This window comes from Palaemon carinicauda, chromosome 41 (genome assembly GCF_036898095.1).
Source record: "Palaemon carinicauda isolate YSFRI2023 chromosome 41, ASM3689809v2, whole genome shotgun sequence".
Taxonomy (NCBI): Eukaryota; Metazoa; Arthropoda; class Malacostraca; order Decapoda; family Palaemonidae; genus Palaemon; species Palaemon carinicauda.
Genome location: NC_090765.1, coordinates 60,304,186 through 60,328,124, shown reverse-complemented (window position 1 = coordinate 60,328,124; position 23,939 = coordinate 60,304,186). Strand labels below are relative to the sequence as shown.

Here is a 23,939-nt window from a genome sequence, read left to right as displayed (position 1 = left end):
ACATCTCATCTTGCAACATTCGGCCTTGCAACACTGGCCTTGCAACATGCTGCTCTGCAACATCTCAACTAGCAACATCTCAACTTGCAACATTCTGCTCTGCAACACTTTGGCCTTGCGACATTCTGCTCTGCAACACTGGCCTTGCAACATGCTGCTCTGCAACATCTCAACTTGCAACATTCTGCTCAGCAACACTTTGGCCTTGCGACATTCTGCTCTGCAACACTGGCCTTGCAACATTCTGCTCTGCAACATCTCACCTTGCAACATGCTGCTCTGCAACATCTCACCTTGCAACATGCTGCTCTGCAACACTTCTCAATCATTCTGGCTTTGCAACATTCTGCTCTGCAACATCTGGACTTGCAAGACTGCTCTGCAACATCTCATCTTGCAACATTGTGCTCTGCAACATCTCATCTTGCAACATTGTGCTCTGCAACATCTCACCTTGTAACATTGTGCTCTGCAACATTCTGCTCTGCATCATCTCGCCTTGCGACATTCTGCTCTGCATCATCTCGCCTTGCGACATTCTGCTCTGCATCATCTCGCCTTGCGACATTCTGCTCTGCATCATCTCGCCTCGCGACATCTCAGCTCTGCAACATCTCGCCTCGCGACATTCTGCTCTGCAACATTCAGCCTTGTGACATTCTGCTCTGCAAAATTCAGCCTTGTGACATTCTGCTCTGCAACATTCGGCCTTGAGACATTCTGCTCTGCAACATTCGGCCTTGAGACATTCTGCTCTGCAACAGTCTGGCATTGCAACATTCTGCTCTACAACATCTCACCTTGCGACATTCTGCTCTGCAACATTCTCCTGCTCTGTAATATTCGGCCTTGCAACATCCTGCTCTGTTACATTCTGGCCTTGCAACATTCTACTCTGCAACATCTGGCCTTGCAACATTATGCTCTGCAACATCTCGCCTTGCAACATTCGGCCTTGCAACATCCTGCTCTGTAACATTCTGGCCTTGCAACATTCTGCTCTGCACCACTGGCCTTGCAACATGCTGCTCTGCAACACTTCTCAATCATTCTGGCTTTGCAACATTCTGCTCTGCAACATCTGGGCTTGCAATATTGTGCTCTGCAACATCTCATCTTGCAACATCCTACTCTGTAACATTCTGGCCTTGCAACATTCTGCTCTGCAACACTGGCCTTGCAACATCTCAGCTCTTCACCGTTCTGCTCTGCAACATCTTGCCTCACAACGTTCTGCTCTGCAACATCTTGCCTCACAACATTCTGCTCTGCAACATCTTGTCTTGCGACAACATCTTGCCTTGCGACATTCTGCTCTGCAACATCTTGCCTTGCAACATTCTGCTCTGCGACATTCTGCTCTGCAACATTCTGGCCTTGCAACATTCTGGCCTTGCAACATTCTGGCCTGGCAACTTTCTGCTCTGCAACATCTGGCCTGGCGACATTCTGGCCTTGGCCTGGCGACATTCTGCTCTGCAACATCTGGCCTGGCGACATTCTGCTCTGCAACATCTGGCCTGGCGACATTCTGCTCTGCAACATTCGGCCTGGCAACATGCTGCTCTGCAACATTCGGCCTGGCAACATGCTGCTCTGCAACATTCGGCCTTGCAACATGCTGCTCTGCAACACTGGCCTTGCAACATGCTGCTCTGCAACACTAGCCTTGCAACACTTCTCAATCATTCTGGCTTTGCAACATTCTGCTCTACAACATCTGGCCTAGCAGCATGCTGCTCTGCAACATCTGGGCTAGTAGCATGCTGCTCTGCAACATTTTGGCCTTGCAAAACACTGCTCTGCAACATTCAGCACTGAAACATCTGGCCTTGCAACATTCAGTGCTGAAACATCTGCCCTTTCAACATTCTGCTCTGCAACATCTGGCCTTGCGACATACTGCTCTGCAACATCTGGCCTTGCAACATCTGGCCTTGCAACATTCTGCTCTGTAACAGTCTGGCATTGCAACATTCTGCTCTACAACATCTCACCTTGCGACATTCTGCTCTGCAACATTCTCCTGCTCTGTTACATTCTGGCCTTGCAACATTCTGCTGTGCAACATCTGGCCTTGCAACATTATGCTCTGCAACATCTCGCCTTGCAACATTCGGCCTTGCAACATCCTGCTCTGTAACATTATGGCCTTGCAACATTCTGCTCTGCAACACTTCTCAATCATTCTGGCTTTGCAACATTCTGCTCTGCAACATCTGAACTTGCAATATTGTGCTCTGCAACATCTCATCTTGCAACATTCGGCCTTGCAACATCCTGCTCTGCAACACTGGCCTTGCAACATGCTGCTCTGCAACATCTCAACTAGCAACATCTCAACTTGCGACATTCTGCTCTGCAACACTGGCCTTGCAACATGCTGCTCTGCAACATCTCAACTTGCAACATGCTGCTCTGCAACATCTCACCTTGCAACATGCTGCTCTGCAACACTTCTCAATCATTCTGGCTTTGCAACATTCTGCTCTGCAACATCTGGACTTGCAAGACTGTGCTCTGCAACATCTCATCTTGCAACATTGTGCTCTGCAACATCTCACCTTGTAACATTGTGCTCTGCAACATCTCACCTTGCAACATTCTGCTCTGCATCATCTCGCCTTGCGACATTCTGCTCTGCATCATCTCGCTTTGCAACATTCTGCTCTGCAACATCTGGCCTTGCGACATACTGCTCCGCAACATCTCGCCTTGCACCATGCTGCTCTACAACATCTGGCCTTGCATTATTCTGCTCTGCAACATCTCACCTTGCGACATTCTGCTCTGCATCATCTCGCCTTGCGACATTCTGCTCTGCAACATCGCCTCGCGACATCTCAGCTCTGCAACATCTCGCCTCGCGACATCTCTGCTCTGCAACATTCGGCCTTGTGACATTCTGCTCTGCAACATTCGGGCTTGAGACATTCTGCTCTGCAACATTCGGCCTTGAGACATTCTGCTCTGCAACAGTCTGGCATTGCAACATTCTGCTCTGCAACAGTCTGGCATTGCAACATTCTGCTCTACATCATCTCACCTTGCGACATTCTGCTCTGCAACATTCTCCTGCTCTGTAATATTCGGCCTTGCAACATCCTGCTGTTACATTCTGGCCTTGCAACATTCTGCTCTGCAACATCTGGCCTTGCAACATTATGCTCTGCAACATCTCGCCTTGCAACATTCGGCCTTGCAACATCCTGCTCTGTAACATTCTGCTCTGCAACACTGGCCTTGCAACACTTCTCAATCATTCTGGCTTTGCAACATTCTGCTCTGCAACATCTGGACTTGCAATATTGTGCTCTGCAACATCTCATCTTGCAACATTCGGCCTTGCAACATCCTGCTCTGTAACATTCTGCTCTGCAACACTGGCCTTGCAACATGCTGCTCTGCAACATCTCAACTTGCAACATTCTGCTCTGCAACACTTTGGCCTTGCGCCATTCTGCTCTGCAACACTGGCCTTGCAACATTCTGCTCTGCAACATCTCACCTTGCAACATGCTTCACTGCAACACTTCTCAATCATTCTGGCTTTGCAACATTCTGCTCTGCAACATCTGGACTTGCAAGACTGTGCTCTGCAACATCTCATCTTGCAACATTGTGCTCTGCAACATCTCATCTTGCAACATTGTGCTCTGCAACATCTCACCTTGTAACATTGTGCTCTGCATCATCTCACCTTGCAACATTCTGCTCTGCATCATCTCGCCTTGCGACATTCTGCTCTGCATCATCTCGCCTTGCGACATTCTGCTCTGCATCATCTCGCCTTGCGACATTCTGCTCTGCAACATCTCGCCTCGCGACAACTCAGCTCTGCAACATCTTGCCTCGCGACATTCTGCTCTGCAACATTCGGCCTCGTGACATTCTGCTCTGCAACATTCGGCCTCGCGACATTCTGCTCTGCAACATTCGGCCTTGTGACATTCTGCTCTGCAACATTCGGCCTTGAGACATTCTGCTCTGCAACAGTCTGGCATTGCAACATTCTGCTCTGCAACAGTCTGGCATTGCAACATTCTGCTCTACATCTCACCTTGCGACATTCTGCTCTGCAACATTCTCCTGCTCTGTAATATTCGGCCTTGCAACATCCTGCTCTGTTACATTCTGGCCTCGCAACATTCTGCTCTGCAACATTCTGCTCTGCAACATTTGGCCTTGCAACATTATGCTCTGCAACATCTCTCCTTGCAACATCCTGCTCTATAACATTCTGGCCTTGCAACATTCTGCTCTGCAACACTGGCCTTGCAACATGCTGCTCTGCAACACTTAATCATTCTGGCTTTGCAACATTCTGCTCTGCAACATCTGGACTTGCAATATTGTGCTCTGCAACATCTCATCTTGCAACATTCGGCCTTGCAACATCCTGCTCTGCAACACTGGCCTCTGCTCTGTAACATTCTGCTCTGCAACACTGGCCTTGCAACATCTAAACTTGCAACATTCTGCTCTGCAACACTGGCCTTGCAACTTTCTGCTCTGCAACATCTCACCTTGCTGCTCTGCAACACTCACCTTGCAACATGCTACTCTGCAACACTTCTCAATCATTCTGGCTTTGCAACATTCTGCTCTGCAACATCTGGACTTGCAAGACTGTGCTCTGCAACATCTCATCTTGCAACATTGTGCTCTGCAACATCTCACCTTGTAACATTGTGCTCTGCAACATCTCACCTTGCAACATTCTGCTCTGCATCATCTCGCCTTGCGACATTCTGCTCAGCATCATCTCGCTTTGCAACATTCTGCTCTGCAACATCTCGCCTCGCGACATCTCAGCTCTGCAACATCTCGCCTCGCGACATTCTGCTCTGCAACATTCGGCCTTGTGACATTCTGCTCTGCAACATTCGGCCTCGAGACATTCTGCTCTGCAACATTCGGCCTTGAGACATTCTGCTCTGCAACAGTCTGGCATTGCAACATTCTGCTCTGCAACAGTCTGGCATTGCAACATTCTGCTCTACAACATCTCACCTTGCGACATTCTGCTCTGCAACATTCTCCTGCTCTGTTACATTCTGGCCTTGCAACATTCTGCTCTGCAACATCTGGCCTTGCAACATTCTGCTCTGCAACATCTCGCCTTGCAACATTCGGCCTTGCAACATCCTGCTCTGTAACATTCTGGCCTTGCAACATTCTGCTCTGCAACACTTCTCAATCATTCTGGCTTTGCAACATTCTGCTCTGCAACATCTGAACTTGCAATATTGTGCTCTGCAACATCTCATCTTGCAACATTCGGCCTTGCAACATCCTGCTCTGCAACACTGGCCTTGCAACATGCTGCTCTGCAACATCTCAACTAGCAACATCTCAACTTGCAACATTCTGCTCTGCAACACTTTGGCCTTGCGACATTCTGCTCTGCAACACTGGCCTTGCAACATGCTGCTCTGCAACATCTCAACTTGCAACATGTTGCTGATTCAGCAACACTTTGGCCTTGCGACATTCTGCTCTGCAACACTGGCCTTGCAACATTCTGCTCTGCAACATCTCACCTTGCAACATGCTGCTCTGCAACATCTCACTTTGCAACATGCTGCTCTGCAACACTTCTCAATCATTCTGGCTTTGCAACATTCTGCTCTGCAACATCTGGACTTGCAAGACTGCTCTGCAACATCTCATCTTGCAACATTGTGCTCTGCAACATCTCATCTTGCAACATTGTGCTCTGCAACATCTCACCTTGTAACATTGTGCTCTGCAACATTCTGCTCTGCATCATCTCGCCTTGCGACATTCTGCTCTGCATCATCTCGCCTTGCGACATTCTGCTCTGCATCATCTTGCCTTGCGACATTCTGCTCTGCAACATCTCGCCTCGCGACATCTCAGCTCTGCAACATCTCGCCTCGCGACATTCTGCTCTGCAACATTCAGCCTTGTGACATTCTGCTCTGCAAAATTCAGCCTTGTGACATTCTGCTCTGCAACATTCGGCCTTGAGACATTCTGCTCTGCAACATTCGGCCTTGAGACATTCTGCTCTGCAACAGTCTGGCATTGCAACATTCTGCTCTACAACATCTCACCTTGCGACATTCTGCTCTGCAACATTCTCCTGCTCTGTAATATTCGGCCTTGCAACATCCTGCTCTGTTACATTCTGGCCTTGCAACATTCTACTCTGCAACATCTGGCCTTGCAACATTATGCTCTGCAACATCTCGCCTTGCAACATTCGGCCTTGCAACATCCTGCTCTGTAACATTCTGGCCTTGCAACATTCTGCTCTGCACCACTGGCCTTGCAACATGCTGCTCTGCAACACTTCTCAATCATTCTGGCTTTGCAACATTCTGCTCTGCAACATCTGGGCTTGCAATATTGTGCTCTGCAACATCTCATCTTGCAACATCCTACTCTGTAACATTCTGGCCTTGCAACATTCTGCTCTGCAACACTGGCCTTGCAACATTCTGCTCTGCAACACTGGCCTTGCAACATCTCAGCTCTTCACCGTTCTGCTCTGCAACATCTTGCCTCACAACGTTCTGCTCTGCAACATCTTGCCTCACAACATTCTGCTCTGCAACATCTTGTCTTGCGACAACATCTTGCCTTGCGACATTCTGCTCTGCAACATCTTGCCTTGCAACATTCTGCTCTGCGACATTCTGCTCTGCAACATTCTGGCCTTGCAACATTCTGGCCTTGCAACATTCTGGCCTGGCAACTTTCTGCTCTGTAACATCTGGCCTGGCGACATTCTGGCCTTGGCCTGGCGACATTCTGCTCTGCAACATCTGGCCTGGCGACATTCTGCTCTGCAACATCTGGCCTGGCGACATTCTGCTCTGCAACATTCGGCCTGGCAACATGCTGCTCTGCAACATTCGGCCTGGCAACATGCTGCTCTGCAACATTCGGCCTTGCAACATGCTGCTCTGCAACACTGGCCTTGCAGCATGCTGCTCTGCAACACTGGCCTTGCAACACTTCTCAATCATTCTGGCTTTGCAACATTCTGCTCTACAACATCTGGCCTAGCAGCATGCTGCTCTGCAACATCTGGGCTAGTAGCATGCTGCTCTGCAACATTCTGCTCTGCAACATTTTGGCCTTGCAAAACACTGCTCTGCAACATTCAGCACTGAAACATCTGGCCTTGCAACATTCAGTGCTGAAACATCTGCCCTTTCAACATTCTGCTCTGCAACATCTGGCCTTGCGACATACTGCTCTGCAACATCTGGCCTTGCAACATCTGGCCTTGCAACATTCTGCTCTGTAACAGTCTGGCATTGCAACATTCTGCTCTACAACATCTCACCTTGCGACATTCTGCTCTGCAACATTCTCCTGCTCTGTTACATTCTGGCCTTGCAACATTCTGCTCTGCAACATCTGGCCTTGCAACATTATGCTCTGCAACATCTCGCCTTGCAACATTCGGTCTTGCAACATCCTGCTCTGTAACATTCTGGCCTTGCAACATTCTGCTCTGCAACACTTCTCAATCATTCTGGCTTTGCAACATTCTGCTCTGCAACATCTGAACTTGCAATATTGTGCTCTGCAACATCTCATCTTGCAACATTCGGCCTTGCAACATCCTGCTCTGCAACACTGGCCTTGCAACATGCTGCTCTGCAACATCTCAACTTGCAACATTCTGCTCTGCAACACTTTGGCCTTGCGACATTCTGCTCTGCAACACTGGCCTTGCAACATGCTGCTCTGCAACATCTCAACTTGCAACATGCTGCTCTGCAACATCTCACCTTGCAACATGCTGCTCTGCAACACTTCTCAATCATTCTGGCTTTGCAACATTCTGCTCTGCAACATCTGGACTTGCAAGACTGTGCTCTGCAACATCTCATCTTGCAACATTGTGCTCTGCAACATCTCACCTTGTAACATTGTGCTCTGCAACATCTCACCTTGCAACATTCTGCTCTGCATCATCTCGCCTTGCGACATTCTGCTCTGCATCATCTCGCTTTGCAACATTCTGCTCTGCAACATCTCGCCTCGCGACATCTCAGCTCTGCAACATCTGGCCTTGCGACATACTGCTCCGCAACATCTCGCCTTGCACCATGCTGCTCTACAACATCTGGCCTTGCATTATTCTGCTCTGCAACATCTGGCCTTGCAACATGCTGCTCTGCAACATCTTGCCTTGCAACATGCTGCTCGGCAACATCTCGCCTTGCAACATGCTGCTCTGCAACATCTCGCCTTGCAACATACTGCTCCGCAACATCTCGCCTTGCACCATGCTGCTCTACAACATCTGGCCTTGCATTATTCTGCTCTGCAACATCTGGCCTTGCAACATGCTGCTCGACAACATCTCGCCTTGCAACATGCTGCTCTGCAACATCTCGCCTTGCAACATGCTACTTGGCAACATCACACCTTGCAACATTCTGCTCTAGAACATCTTGCCTGGCAATATTCTGCTCTGCAACATCATGCCTGGCAACATCTGGCCTTGCAACATTCTGAGTCTGCAACATCTGGCCTTGCGACATACTGCTCGGCAACATCTGGCCTTGCGACATACTGCTCTGCAACATCTGGCCTTGCGACATACTGCTCTGCAACATCTGGCCTTGCGACATACTGCTCTGCAACATCTCTCATTGCATCATACTGCTCCGCAACATCTGGCCTTGCACCATGCTGCTCTACAACATCTGGCCTTGCATTATTCTGCTCTGCAACATCTGGCCTTGCAACATGCTGCTCGGCAACATCTGGCCTTGCAACATGCTGCTCGGCAACATCTGGCCTTGCAACATGCTGCTCGGCAACATCTGGCCTTGCAACATGCTGTTCTGCAACATCTCGCCTTGCAACATGCTACTCGGCAACATCACACCTTGCAACATTCTGCTCTAGAACATCTTGCCTGGCAATATTCTGCTCTGCAACATCATGCCTGGCAACATTCTGCTTGGCAACATCTGGCCTTGCAACATTCTGCTTGGCAACATCTGGCCTTGCAACATTCTGGCTCTGCAACATCTGGCCTTGCAACATTCTGCTTGGCAACACCTGGCCTTGCAACACATTACAGGTAATTTCAACAAAAGCAACGTGACTGCAATATCTTGCCTTTGCAACAGCTCTGAAACATTATCTGCAACATCTCCCTTTTCCAACATGTAATAAGGTTATTGCAACATCTCGCCCTTAGGAGCACTGCTCCGCAACCCTTCTACCACAAGCCCCTTGCAACACCTCAGCTCCAACTGCGAAAGCTTCAAGACAATAGTTTCACAGCAATTCCTTCCATTCTTCTCCGGCTTTCATTTCTCTGCAATATATAGCACAATTTAATTACTCATTTCATCAATACATAAAATTAGCGGAACTGTACACAATTTTGTTTTTACAACTTTTTTAATATTTTGTTTAAATAAGTTTGATTACATATATAAATAGGCATGTATGATTTAACTAGTGATTTTATATGATTAGAACTTTGAATTCAAACCATAATTAATGGCAAACTGATTAAAATGGCAAACTGATTAAAAACTTCTACATAAGTCTTAATTCTAAAACTTTCCTGAAAAAGATACGACTGAAGGGATATACAGCGTAGGAAGATGAACTGGAAAAGATAATAGAATAGAAAAGAAAATTTGTATATAAGCATAAACTGAATGTCCCAAATAATAGTTTAAAATAAATTAATAAAAGAGCTCGGATTTTTTATTCAATACATCAAGATTTCACAACAATAAATATAATATGGCAGTTTCTTCTAATTTATGCAAGTTACTTCCAATTTACAAAAAAAAAATGAAAAGGGTAGAAAGGCTGGAGATGGCCAATTAATAAAAATTAATTCTTGAAAACAAGGTTTACGTAACAAATTTTCTCATAGAATGAACACAGTAAAGTAACACAATATAATGGGGAACGTAAATGTTTTAACATGCTTCCTAAAAGCAATCCCTTCCTAAAGAAAACTTGGGCTGAATAATATTGAAAGAAATAATTGCAAGTTTGACAAATCTCTATAAAAGCTGTAAAGTCTGACAATTATAAAACAATGAATGTAACTTAAAGTCTTTTAAGAATCCATTATTTTTCAAGAAATCGGTAGCCATCAGACAAAGATAGGAAAAGAAAATCAGAGGCTATCAGACAAAGATAGGAAAAGAAAATCAGAGGCTATCAGACAAAGATAGGAAAAGAAAATCAGAGGCTATCAGACAAAGATAGGAAAAGAAAATCAGAGGCTATCAGACAAAGATAGGAAAAGAAAATCAGAGGCTATCACACAAAGATAGGAAAAGAAAATCAGAGGCTATCAGACAAAATCAGAGGCTATCAGACAAAGATAGGAAAAGAAAATCAGAGGCTATCAGACAAAGATAGGAAAAGAAAATCAGAGGCTATCAGACAAAGATAGGAAAAGAAAATCAGAGGCTATCACACAAAGATAGGAAAAGAAAATCAGAGGCTATCACACAAAGATAGGAAAAGAAAATTAGAGGCTATCAGACAAAGATAGGAAAAGAAAATCAGAGGCTATCAGACAAAGATAGGAAAAGAAAATCAGAGGCTATCACACAAAGATAGGAAAAGAAAATCAGAGGCTATCACACAAAGATAGGAAAAGAAAATCAGAGGCTATCACACAAAGATAGGAAAAGAAAATCAGAGGCTATCAGACAAAATCAGAGGCTATCAGACAAAGATAGGAAAAGAAAATCAGAGGCTATCAGACAAAGATAGGAAAAGAAAATCAGAGGCTATCAGACAAAGATAGGAAAAGAAAATCAGAGGCTATCACACAAAGATAGGAAAAGAAAATCAGAGGCTATCACACAAAGATAGGAAAAGAAAATCAGAGGCTATCACACAAAGATAGGAAAATCAGAGGCTATCACACAAAGATAGGAAAATCAGAGGCTATCACACAAAGATAGGAAAATCAGAGCTATCACACAAAGATAGGAAAATCAGAGCTATCACACAAAGATAGGAAAATCAGAGGCTATCACAAAAAGATAGGAAAATCAGAGGCTATCACAAAAAGATAGGAAAATCAGAGGCTATCACACAAAGATAGGAAAATCAGAGGCTATCACACAAAGATAGGAAAATCAGAGGCTATCACAAAAAGATAGGAAAATCAGAGGCTATCACAAAAAGATAGGAAAATCAGAGGCTATCACACAAAGATAGGAAAATCAGAGGCTATCACACAAAGATAGGAAAATCAGAGGCTATCACACAAAGATAGGAAAATCAGAGGCTATCACACAAAGATAGGAAAATCAGAGGCTATCACACAAAGATAGGAAAATCAGAGGCTATCACACAAAGATAGGAAAATCAGAGGCTATCACACAAAGATAGGAAAATCAGAGGCTATCACACAAAGATAGGAAAATCAGAGGCTATCACACAAAGATAGGAAAATCAGAGGCTATCACACAAAGATAGGAAAATCAGAGGCTATCACACAAAGATAGGAAAATCAGAGGCTATCACACAAAGATAGGAAAATCAGAGGCTATCACACAAAGATAGGAAAATCAGAGGCTATCACACAAAGATAGGAAAATCAGAGGCTATCACACAAAGATAGGAAAATCAGAGGCTTTCACACAGATACAATAATTAGATGCTAGCAATTAAGGAAAACTACTAAAGCTAATGGGTGATTTCTATAGTATAGCTAATGGGGGATATCTAAAGTATAACTAATGGGGGGATATCTATACTGTTGACATGTAATATAGAAGTTATAAATGGTAGTATTTAATTAAGACTATAACAGCTTTGGACCAAAATCAAATCCAAATAAAGGCCTCCATTAAGAGCGCTGACTTTTTAATATTTCCACACTTTGTCTATTTGTGACAAGAACACCACTAGAAACTCAATTATACTATAATGTGCTAAATTATTCTAATATATTAAACCCAAAATTAACTGTGTGTTCCCCTTATATCATTTTCTTTCTATTGGTTAACTGCTTGCAATAAACTCTAGCATCATAGTACAGTCCTTGTGTGAATCAGCAGCCCTATTAGAAAACTAGAGTGATAGTCTGCTTCAAAGAAGGCACTCAAAAACACTAAAGGTAATTAATTTTCGTACAAATATTACGTTTGATGATCAATGGTTCATGAGCATCTTAATATGAATTAGTTTTAAGGTAAAACTTTAGCTAGACTGAAGTAGATTTCATAAGAGATTAGACAGAAAAATAGTAGAAAGGAGCAAGCAAGGAGGTAAATTGAGGTTACAAAGCAAGTGCAGCTAGAGGCTAAAGGAATGCTTCAAAGACCCTTTAGAATATTGTGGTGTCTAGCACAGCCCACTATCATTCTTACTATCCTTATTACTTAAGCTGTATCTCTATAATGACTGTCCAACATTAAAAAAAAAAAAATTGCTGCAAGTTTGAACTATTGAAGTTCCACCATTTCAACTGCCCGATTTGGAAAATCATACTACTATCTAGTCATAGGGGGAATAAAACTTCTAGAATACTGCGTAGTACTGAGCCCTTGTGATGAAGGTGTGTATTAGAGTTAACTGCATACCTAGTATTACAAGCAAGATGGTACTGCCTTTCTTCACCTTTATGTTTCCCACTATGGGAATACTGTAGTGCCATCAATGTATGTCAAACGATGCACGATAAGCATTACAGTACTTAGGTCTTTGCAATGCCCATTTAGCTCCTACCTGCACTCACGTTTAAGCCTTATACTACACATATATTTCATTATGCTTTCAAACCTATAAACATTTACATCACAATGAAACTCCAGTTGTCCATTGGCACTTAATGGGTTTCGTGACACCAGTGTCGGTCTATATGGACCAATCCCATATGATAACCTATCTCAACGCATATCTTAATATGACTGTCTGCTTTTGTGCAGCAAGTTTTGAGGATATGGACCATCTTATGCTCATACCTGTATGACAGCCTATTTCCAGGCACATATATCTGTATGATGGCTTCTCCAAGTGCAAGTCTCTTCAGGATGGCTCCTCTTCAAGAACGTAATCTCTGTAAGCTGGCCGATAATCACGTGTATACCTCTGTATGATGGCTCACTTCCATGCACATATCTCCAAAGAATATATCTGCAAAAGTCAGACAATCTTTATATAACTTCGAAATGACCATTACTAACATTGACTAATAAAAGCTTTCAAGCAGACCAGTGAGTAATTCATAAGTAAACTACATTTTAAATATCCATAAAAAGCTATCCATGAACAATAATTTAAAATTTGAGAAAGGTAGCACCGCTAGTATCTCCAGACGTAGGTGGAGTTACCAATACATGTACTAGATTAGATAAGTGTCAACACGAACAGGCTTGCCGACATCTTTTACCAAATTGCTGTCAAACTTGGACCAAGTTAAATAATATAATTTATTCCTATGAACTAGCAGCACAAATTGTCATCAACTCGTTACAGAAATCTAATCACTCTAGTTCTCACTTAGCTGTCATGTTCTTAACATACACAGCTAAAATTTTACAAATGAAAAATGAAATTTGTTAATTACTTAGTTACAGAATGTGGCTGTTAGATGTTAAATGATGCCGGAAAATATTCTCGTATCCCTTCCTAGATGCTTATCCTTCTAAAACTATTAGAAAAAGACCTAATGCAATGTGTGAGAAACAATCACAATATACAATAACAGTGGGGGATGAAAAGTGCTGAAGTTGTAAAAAAAATCTGACAGCGTTTCTAATAAAAATTTGTATAAAATTACTTTTCCTCAAACTTCTGATATTTGAATCCATTTATGGTTGCGCAATCAACAAAAGACCAAGATTCATAACGTGTTGTTAACTGAAGAGAGAGAGAGAGAGAGAGAGAGAGAGAGAGAGAGAGAGAGAGAGAGAGAGAGAGAGAGAGAGAGAGAGAGAGAGAGAGGGGGGGGGGGAGTGCTAATGTAAGAACAAGATTCAAGGACACTTTAATAAAAACTTATTAAACAAGGATATCTCTTAAAAGTACCTTAGATGCATATATGTCAAAGCCTCAATTTTGAGGAAACGGAAAAAATCTTATATTTGTTGGCAATACAGAAAATTACTAATAACCTGAATAATAATAAAAAAAAAACTCTACTTGGGGAAATGGATTGCAAATAGCAAACCAAATATATGATTTTAATAGAAACTTTAAACCTACAGTAGTGGAAATTATTCACATAGCAAGTCGATCAACTAAGCATGAACATAAAATATCAGGCATTTAATTGGTTACAACAATAAGTTTCATTGTGGCCATTTATGCAAAAAATAGTCCATGCAACTTTTGCTATCAGACACGCAAAGGAGACATTTACCATTAAATTTCCGCCAGTAAAAATAACATTACCAAGTACCTATGAAATTAGCACAGTCAGAGAAGAGCAAGGAAACCACTAGAGGCAAGGTGGGATTATGAGGAAGACCTGGACAAGGGAGAATTCAAACAATATTGATGGGCCCATGACGGCAGGAGAAATCATTAGAATTCGAACTCGATTTACAGACGTGTCTAAAATGACACACTGAATAATTCATTCGTCAATGGCCCTTTTCCACGAAAGGATGTTGAGAAGGAGAAGGGGTTTCAATAGAATTACTAATGCTCAATGACACAAAAGACACACATGAGGCCTGGATGTATAAATTATTCTACCTTAAGATGTGGGACAGAGAGAGAGAGAGAGAGAGAGAGAGAGAGAGAGAGAGAGAGAGAGAGAGATTAACTGTATTACACTTTTCTCAACATAAATTGCTGAATTTATCTAGTGTAATTGAAAATTGTACTGACCAAATTATTATTTTGAGACACATTAAACAGTAATGCGTAGAATATAGAAATCCACTTTTCATGGCATTTGTGGACTATAAAAAAGCCTTTGATAGTGTGCACTGGCCGCTTTTGTGGAGAATCCTGCATGATTACGTAATTCATCTTAAATATGTAAATTTGAAAGTCTGTTCATGATCATAGCAAATGTAAAGTTAATGTTAGTGGAGTTCTACCAAATAAATTTCCAGTGAACAGCAGAGTAATCCAGGGGAATGTTTCACCTATTTTGTTTTTCCTCCTCATAGATTTTGTAAAGCGTAGAATGGTTGGAGATGGAAGAGATGGATTGAACTGGTATGGTAATAGGAATTTAGCTGACCTAGTGTTTGCTGATGATGCTGTCCTTATTAGCAGAACACCAAAAGATTTGCAATGCTTGCTTGCTAGAATGCGTGAAATATCACATGAGGTGGGCCTCGAAGAAAGACAGATGATGAGAACTTAATATGCAATGGAAGGAGAAAGGATTAATGAAGTAGAATCATTTAAGTATTTAGAAACCATCATCTCTAATACAAGGTCTTTAGAACTGGAGTTTAAAGAAAAACTTAAAAAAACAAATCGGACAAGAGCTAGGTTAAGTAAAATTTAGAAATCAAATCGCCTGACATTACTTATAAAAAATCAGGTTATATATCAGTTTAGTGAGATCAGTGTTACTGTATGGACATGAGTCATGGTATGACAATGAAACAATCGCCTACAGATTTTGTAGATTTGAGAACAAAGCCCTCAGAAGAATATTGGGAGTTAAAGGGCAGGAAAGGATCAGAAATGAAACTATAAGAGATTACTCGAGTGCCATATGCTCTTCAAACTCCCTAAGAGAGATTACTTCACCAAACGTTAAACTGGGCTCCACAAGGCACTAGAAGAGTTGGAAGGCTCAGGCTTTCATGGTTGACAGCTATGAAGTGTGAAATAGATGATGAATGGAGAAGTATTAAATTAAAAGCTCATGATAGATAAGACTGGCGAAATCTAACCGAGGCCCTTTTGTCAATCGTGTAGGAGATGATGATGAACAGAAAACTGATTTCACCTCGAAACTTTAGAATGTTCATTATATAAATCAATAATGTTAAACATTTGCGGATGACAGGAATGGGGTTAATTCTGTCCATGAAACGCTTAAAATAATGAATGGTTCTTCAGTGATTGGTGGGTTTGACTGGCTAATACTACAGCTGAGGAGCACTGGGATTAGAAGACAGAGTTAAGTGAATAAAGAAAATTACTGCACAAAGTGACAAACAGAATGGGGAAGGTAAAGAACAAGAGGGAAGAGACAAAGTTAAGAATAACAAATAGTAAATGAACAATGAGTAATATATGGGAGAAGTTATGAGAATAGGACTTTTAAAAGATATAACATAAATAAAGAGTGCAACTTTGCAGCAGGATATTGTTACCAAGGCTCAAGAGTGCAGATCTTACCATAGGAGAGGGAAGTATATAATGATCTCAGAAGAAATGGAGAAAGGCTATCATGTAGGCAGAATGTGGTTGGGTGTCAGTAAGGAGAAACATGTAAATTTTGGTACAGACCACAAACAATGTCAAGGAAGGTAAGAATAGAACAAGAGAGAGTGAATGACGTACAGTACCACTAAAGTAGTAGAGAAAAGGTAATGGTCAAATTTCTTTTGGAGAAAGATTTGCCCGTATAATAATGGAGACTGCTGATCTGGGTGCTGTGGGAGAACAATCTAGGTAGTAATAGCAGCAGATACCGCACCCATATAAAGGAAGCAAGAGAAAGATATGGTTTATTGTTTCTATTCTTAGAGCAAACGATGGAAGAGATATTGCCCAAACTTACCGACTAAAATCTGCTAACATGCGCACAACGATGCCAAATGGAAGGCATGATGGGAGTGGCACAGAGGTCATTATCAGGCCATATGATGCAGGAGCAGTCAAAAGTAAACTTACTGCCGTATGAAGGAGTTCGTGAAGAATTGGGAAATGTAGCAATTGAAGTGAATAGACTGGATAACCAATGAAACACTGCAAAAAGGACAAAGGTCTTATTAAAATTGCAATAAGTATAGTGTACAGTATACTTCAGGAGGAGGTTACAATTGATAAGGAAAAAGTAAAAATATATAAAGAAATTGAAGTCAAGGAGGCATGAATGAAAGAAGAAAATCTAGTAATTTAGGAGAATTTTGTAAAATATGAGAGGGAATAGTAAGAAACAATGCAGAAGACTTAATTAGGGATGAGAATGACATTACAATTGATAGACACCATAAAACATTCTCAATATCCATACAAACAGAGGAAAAGGGACGTGAAATGGAAAAATGACAATAATAGATTATGGTTTAATACAAAATTAGGATGGGAGGTGTCAAGACTATCTACATTAATGAAAAAAAATTGGTAACACCCTACTGGGTAGTGGATAAGATTCCCTTCACAGATCACAATGGTTATTGAAGTGGACTGGAGAATAATAAATATGCAAATTACCCAGAAGGGAATAATTCTGCACTTTTAAAAGTTTATTTAAAAGAGGAGACCGAAAGCAGAGAAGTCTAAAAATGGGCAGATATTGCCTATACGATAAAGAATTTAAAAACACACACGAAAGACAAGTACATCACTGAAGACAAAAAGGAAATTAAAAAAAAAAAATAAAAAAACAGATTGAAGGAAAGCAGTATAGAAAAATTTCCATGGAATTCAAGAAAAGCCGATGACTATAAATATAAGTAAATACTAAATAAAATACAAATAAGATAATTAAAACAGCGGAAGAGTTTAAAAAGGATGGAAAGGTGGAGTGATTGAAGTAGCATTCTGGGAATACAAAAATAAAGGATGGATTAAAATAAGGCGTGTAATACGACTGCCATCAGAAACAGAGAAAGGGTAATTAGGGTATCTATAAAATTTTTTATTAATAAAACATAACATTATACGGCCGAAAAACCAACTGATGGGAAAATGTAATAAAAATAATAATAGATATAAAGACAACTCAACAAAATGTTGATGTAATGATTCAATCCGTAAAAAATAAGAAAATAATTAAAAATAAGAAAACTAGAGACAATGAGCAATGAATTTAAGAAATGCATGGGTCAAGATGTGAAAAATAGTGAGAAATTATAAATAAAGTAGAGGTATACTAGATGAATGGGATGAATTAGAGTATTATAATTGGGGTAAGTATAAAGGGAGCAGATTAGATTTAGACAACAAAAAGAGGACTTTATTATGAACATAGCAAGATCAATAAAATTAAGAATGAGATTAATGACAAGATTAGCAGATTTCAGTATGGAGGGACAGAGTAGATCAAAGACAGATCTTCTTTTAAAAATAAATACAGTTATTGGCAATAATAATTACTAGGGCTTTGGAAACTCCACTTATTCTGTATACAGTTTAGGGACACTGTAAAATATTGTGATATGTTATGCTTGAAGGAATGCATTAAAGAACAGATTTAAATGGTAGGCAAAGTCTATGTCAGGTCAATACACAAATTAAATGAGAAAAATAAAGCTTTAATTAATAGTCCTGTCAGATACAAAGACTGACACTAGTAATGAATTAAATGCAAGACTGGGTATAATTTTTTAACCCCAAATTATGCTCTATTGTACCAAACTAAGGGTGCGTCCACACTGACGAGCTGTGTCTGTTGGATAAACACTGCTACCATATCATAAAGCAAGAATTATGATGTCATAAGCATTTAAACTAGTGAAGTTGATATGGTAACAAACAGTGGTACCAGCCAAAGTTGTCTACTTAGTTTCTACTTTGTTCACTAGGTAAAGACTGGCAGACAATATTCAAAGCCGCTGGCAACATATGGGTATTTATGTCATTGTTATTATGCAGAAAAAATTGAAACCAGATGAATTGCATTATGCAGCATGATTTTGCCTGCCCTTGGCTGAGGACTATGAAATGCACATGGAAGGACCGGTTGCAAATACGAAGTGATGAGAGAAGCCATTCAACGTTTATATTGCTGAATCACACATGATGAGGGAGATGGGATAATGAAGGAATGAGATTGGAAAGTATCAATTTAGATTAATAAATTTATCAACCACCCGAGACTCATTTGAAAGGTAACCAATGATAATGTCACCCAAGAAAACTATCACTATTTTCCCAGTTGTATTCCACACCTAAACCCCCTATCCACCTTTTAAAACTAAAGTCTTATATTATAAATAAAACTTTAAACTTTCTCCTCCAGAAAAAGGTACATTATAACAAATTTAGTTTAAGCAAATAAATTAACAGTCAATTCTTATTTACTGTACATCATATTTCTCTGTTACCACAGCACCTAATGCCCTGTAGATTTAAAATAAAAACACTGGTTTCTTTTAGATAAAGCCATTAAAAAACCGACAACGTAAACCACTGAGTCACTGCTAAACTCCTTCCAAAGAAAGATGTAGCCAAGCTCTGTACAATTTAATGAATTTAAACCTTACACCCTTCCTCTAACTAATCTCGCATTTTGTATGACCTTGTCACTGAATCCTTCACTATCAAAAATATATTTTAGAAAATATGACCTCAGTCTAAATTCATAAACCAATTAACTTTTAATAGTTTAGTCTTGTTAATATAACATTAAAAACTTCTATAGAACAAGCAAAACCTTCTCTGATCTATCCGAGCCTTTCCTACCCTGAAGGGCTATGTTGGACCGAGTCCTAATGTCTAACATCTAGTGTAAAAATAATTAGCTCTGAAATAATATAAATATAAGAAATATTCTTACCATTACAGGAAAAGACCTGCTGTCTATCCAATACTAATGTTAGCCAACTTGTTGATGGTAAAATTAAATAGGTTTGCGAGATCTTCGAAAAAAAAAGTTTTCAAAATTTTCAAATAGAGAAAGTTTTTTAAAAAGTAGCATTTCTTAGATTACCTTAATCCATTCTGACAACTGTTTTTAAAAAGTAAAAAACCTTAGATACATTTTCAACCCCGAAGAGAATAAATTTATGCTCAGATATTTGATAAGACTAGCTTCTCCAGTACTGGCCTAAACCTCTATACCCTATACAGATATTTTATTCTAAAAATATACCAAGATTTCAACAAACTAACATTCTTATTACTGGATAATTATTTTAATTTATACTAATTCAAAAACCTTTATATATTATCTAGCAGCTAGCCAATCTCTTCTCTATCTTCCAAAGTCGGGTCTTTGTTGAACTGAATACATATCTTGGGAAAGGTATTGGTTTCTTAGACAAGGGATGGTTGAAGACAGAGCTATTGGATAGGCCTCATTTACCAAGGAAAATACCCACTGAACTGGTTGTAGTCTTTCCCAAGTTAGATATAGAGGGAAAACCTCCCATATCTGGAGAAGTTGAGAAAGATCATACTGTTTTCCTATGAGGTCAACTAATGTTGACACTGGAAGAACTCTGTAGTAGCCACTGGCTTATATGGAGAAATGTGGGTACTCCAAAAGACATAAAGGCATCATTTAATCTCTCTCCATCAATGCATGCAGCCACCTTATCAGTCCTTAATACAGAACCCAAAATAGATGATGGGAAAAAAAAAAAAAAAAAAAAAAAAGAGACTCCTTTTGAGGAAGAGGCACTAATCAAATCATAGAGGAACACTTTGTTCTGCATTCAATTATCAAATCTGCAATGGCTGTCACATCTCAGAAGTCTCAGCTAAAATAATGCAAACCATCAATAAAAGAATCATATGATATGCCATGACACCATTAAATAATATAAGAAATAAATGGTTGCTTATTAATGCCTACTTCAACAAGTGGAGGGATAAAAGGATCCAGATTGCCAGCTCTGACTTCTACCTTGGAACTATTAACTAAGATATAAATATTAATGGACAGCATACATCTCTTCTCTGCATAAAGAGAAATTCAAGAATATCCCCACTTCATTGGCCCCATCAAGCATCTCTCTAGTAAATCAGTTCTCAAACCATTGGTATTGATCATTGATTCAAGAGCAAGTAATGAGATTCAAATTAATGCTTTGGTAAGGATATTTGATTTCTCATAATCTCAAAACATCTTTGTATGATTGAAGATTTTAACACTAAAACAGTACCTGAATTAGCAGTATCGATTTTACCAAAATTAGATAATTTAAATTAATGTCATCTTCTCACACTAAAACAGAACCTGGATTGTCAATAACTATTTTACCAAAATTAAATAATTTAAACTGAGGTCATCTTCTACCACTAAAACTGAACCTGAATTAGCAGTATCTAACTTTACTAAAATCAATAATTTAAAATGAGGTACATATGACATCTTGAAGCAGACTGCTTCCAAGACTTAAAAATAATCAGAATTTACCTTGGGTAACTTATCTGGAAGCTTTTCATAAATAATTTTTCTTAGTTGAAAAGGAGATACTGTACTTCATCAAAGGGCTCTTCCTCATCATCCTCCTATTTTTGAGAAAAATAAGGGTATAAAAACTCTTTTTTGGACTCAAGCCATGGCGTCCTGATGGAAGGTTCCTGTTTGGTAGCTTCCTTGGGTATAAGACTACTAAGATATTCCCAGAGAATTTAACCACAGGTTATCACAGAATTCTAACTTCTGGAGCGAGTATCTCAAAGGTTTCCCTTTAAGACATCGTAATACAACAGGGGACACGCATGTCTGAACGTGCCACATAGCTATCTTCACCCCGAACAGAGTTAATGCTTCGGTGTGTAAGGACTGAGAATAGCTGGGAGCCGTTCCACAGCTAATCTCACTCGTGGCTACTACTGATACTCGAGACGTAAACAAACGGACGCCATTGCTCTGATGACGTCACGCCCGTCTTCATCCTTTGTTTAGTAGCTGCCCTACTTAGACGGATTTTCCCTGTGTTATCTTTATCGCTTTGCATCTTCGCTATGTCGTTACCTTCAGCCTCGCCTTCTTCTGGAAAGTTGAGTACAAGGTTCCAGTATTGTTTAATTAAGCTCTGGCCGTAAAGTAAATATTACTTTTCGAAATAATTGATGTTTTGTGGCAGAGCTGTGCCTCTACCGGACCCGCCATTTTATGGCGTCGTTGTTGTTATGCATGTCTTATTTAGTTAGCCACAACAACGCTTCCGGCATTATATACTAATCGAATACATTAGTTTATTTAGTCTTCATAGCTACGAACTTTTATATCGTGTTTAGACGGTTTTTATCGGTCATCGATTGACCTCATACCAGTCGGCTACTATAGCCCCCAGGCCAGGAGCCTACATACAAGTGTTCATGCATGATTTATTAGTGATCCTAGACTAAGTTATGAAGATAGTGGCATTATTATTTTACAATACTTTTGACAGTGATGCAAATGTTTTCGCCTTCAGGGACCATATAGGGGATAGGCTAGTCAGTGATTCTTTCTAGCCTAACCTAATATTAGGACCCCTATATGCTTCCTTCATCCCCTGCCTTGGCATTCCCTCTATTTAGCCTTGATCCCTTTTCTGAGTAAAGGGATTAATTGTCTAATAGAGTATATATCGCCTCTCTGTCCTCCCTAAAGGAATGAACCCCCTTTAGGGCTGCGTCTGAGAGTGAGGTTAGGCTAGCCTACCTCTATGGCTAGGATAGTCTATGACTTTCCTGCGATAGCGATATGTCTTCTTCCTTGCCTAGTTCAGGACTTTTAGCCCTGTTCTAGGTCGGGTTAGGAAGGTTTCTCTGTTCCATGCTGAAACTGTACTCTTGCACCGTTTTAGCCGATCAGCCTGATCTTAGGTTAGGGAGTGTCCTCCCTTCCCTTAGTGGCCGCTCTGGTACAGAAACCCTTCCTGGGAAGACTTCTCTCTTCTCCCTCCCCACCTATCTCTTGTATAGCCTAGCCTATGCTTAGGTTAGTTTATACTCATCTGTCCCCTGTACTACAACTCCTCCTTAGGGTGGAAGAGTAGGGCTACCCGAGCTTCCTTGTGCAGTCCACTCTGGTACATATACCTTCATAGTGTCCTATAAGGTTAGTTACTGGTATAGTTCTGCATATGGGAGTCTCCCCCCCCCCCCCTCTTGGGTGTTCCCTAGCCCTCCTTTGGGCTACCTAGCTCCCGGTCCCTAGTGACCCCTGCTCATGGATGTTAGAGCCTGCCTCTATCATGGGTACACCCCCTCAGGGAGGGGGAGGGATGTCTGGAACCCTGACGGTACTTCCTGCATCCCTTTCCCCCCTCCCCCTGTCTCTCTATCTATCCGGGTGCCGGTCTCTTGCCGCCTCTACTGTCGGCAATACCTGCCTCCTACTTGGTGACTTCCCTACCCTTGCCGCCAGCCCCCCGTGTACCGAGGGACTGCCGGCTGCCGCCGGCTACTACCGGCGGCTCTCCTACTCCTATCTAATCGTCCGCTTGCCGGTCGATCACCGGAGTGCCGGCATATACTGCCGGCAACCCGATACTGCCTTTACCATCCTTATCCCAGTCACCAACCTGGCATCCTCCGACTGCCGGAGCCGCCGCTTCCTGCCGGCGTGCCGCCGTTGTGCCGGCGGCCGCCATCCTGGTATTTAACTGACTTTTGAAAATTGTCTGTTCTAATGCCAGAATCTATGCTGGAGCGAGCTCCGGCATGCCGGCGGCTTGCCGGATGCCCCGGAGGCGTCAAGAATACTTGCACCCCCTTACTGTAGCTATCATAAGACTAGGATAGCCCTATATCGCAAACAGATAAGCTGCTTCTGCTATTAAGATCAGTACCTAGTACTGCTCTATTAGTGATCATGCTGTCTCTTTGCATTCTTCTAATTCCAGCATGCTATGTGCATCTTAGCACGGCTGGTTGCCAGAAGCAGTTACCCTTTAATGAGGCCTTCTGGCTCTTAACTGGGAACCGAATGAATTCGATCCCAATCTTGTCCTTGGTTTTCCATGGAGTTCCAAAATACTGGGAATTCTAGGAAACTATATCCAATGATCTCGGTCATTTGGATTATCCAAGGACCAAGCTTATGGTAACCAGCCGGGCGAGATGCATGGAGCATGTTCTCCTTTACTGTTTTCATTCTCTATGCATCACACCTTCTTTAAGTTAAAATTAATGATTAA

At 41.3% G+C, this 23,939-nt stretch overlaps 3 protein-coding genes and 1 long non-coding RNA gene across 5 annotated transcripts; all 4 read right to left on the bottom strand.

Moving 5' to 3' along the window:
* Positions 1 to 3,781: 3,781 nt before the first annotated feature.
* Positions 3,782 to 4,255, bottom strand: LOC137632446 (keratin-associated protein 4-11-like). The gene has a single exon (XM_068364377.1). It carries the CDS (start codon positions 4,253 to 4,255, stop codon positions 3,782 to 3,784), a length of 474 nt encoding a protein of 157 aa, XP_068220478.1.
* A 506-nt stretch (positions 4,256 to 4,761) lies between these two features.
* On the bottom strand, positions 4,762 to 5,178 carry LOC137632445 (keratin-associated protein 4-11-like). Its single transcript, XM_068364376.1, has one exon. The coding sequence runs from the start codon at positions 5,176 to 5,178 to the stop codon at positions 4,762 to 4,764; it is 417 nt and encodes a 138-aa protein (XP_068220477.1).
* A 427-nt stretch (positions 5,179 to 5,605) lies between these two features.
* On the bottom strand, positions 5,606 to 6,244 carry LOC137632444 (PAX-interacting protein 1-like). Its single transcript, XM_068364375.1, has 2 exons — positions 6,081 to 6,244; positions 5,606 to 5,945 (listed from the first exon to the last, which is right to left on the bottom strand). The coding sequence occupies exons 1-2, from the start codon at positions 6,242 to 6,244 to the stop codon at positions 5,606 to 5,608; spliced, it is 504 nt and encodes a 167-aa protein (XP_068220476.1).
* Positions 6,245 to 8,488: 2,244 nt separating this feature from the next.
* Positions 8,489 to 21,316, bottom strand: LOC137632696 (uncharacterized). 2 transcript variants are annotated; one of them, XR_011042086.1, is made up of 5 exons: positions 21,221 to 21,316; positions 16,694 to 16,881; positions 12,957 to 13,128; positions 9,058 to 9,319; positions 8,489 to 9,027 (listed from the first exon to the last, which is right to left on the bottom strand). It is a non-coding gene; the product is annotated as an uncharacterized lncRNA (long non-coding RNA). The 2 variants fall into 2 exon arrangements; XR_011042085.1 differs by having other exon boundaries at positions 8,492 to 9,319.
* Between the last annotated feature and the right edge of the window lie 2,623 nt (positions 21,317 to 23,939).

Coding starts and splice junctions, on each gene's coding strand:
- LOC137632445 (XM_068364376.1), bottom strand. CDS start 5,178: ATGTTGCAAGGCCAGAATGTTACAGAGCAGGATGTTGCAAGGCCGAAT.
- LOC137632444 (XM_068364375.1), bottom strand. CDS start 6,244: ATGTTGCAAGGCCGAATGTTGCAAGGCGAGATGTTGCAGAGCATAATG. Junction 5,946..6,080: donor GCAGAGCAGAATGTCGCAAG/GTGAGATGTTGT, acceptor TGAATTTTGCAG/AGCAGAATGTCACAAGGCTG.
- LOC137632446 (XM_068364377.1), bottom strand. CDS start 4,255: ATGTTGCAAGGCCAGAATGTTATAGAGCAGGATGTTGCAAGGAGAGAT.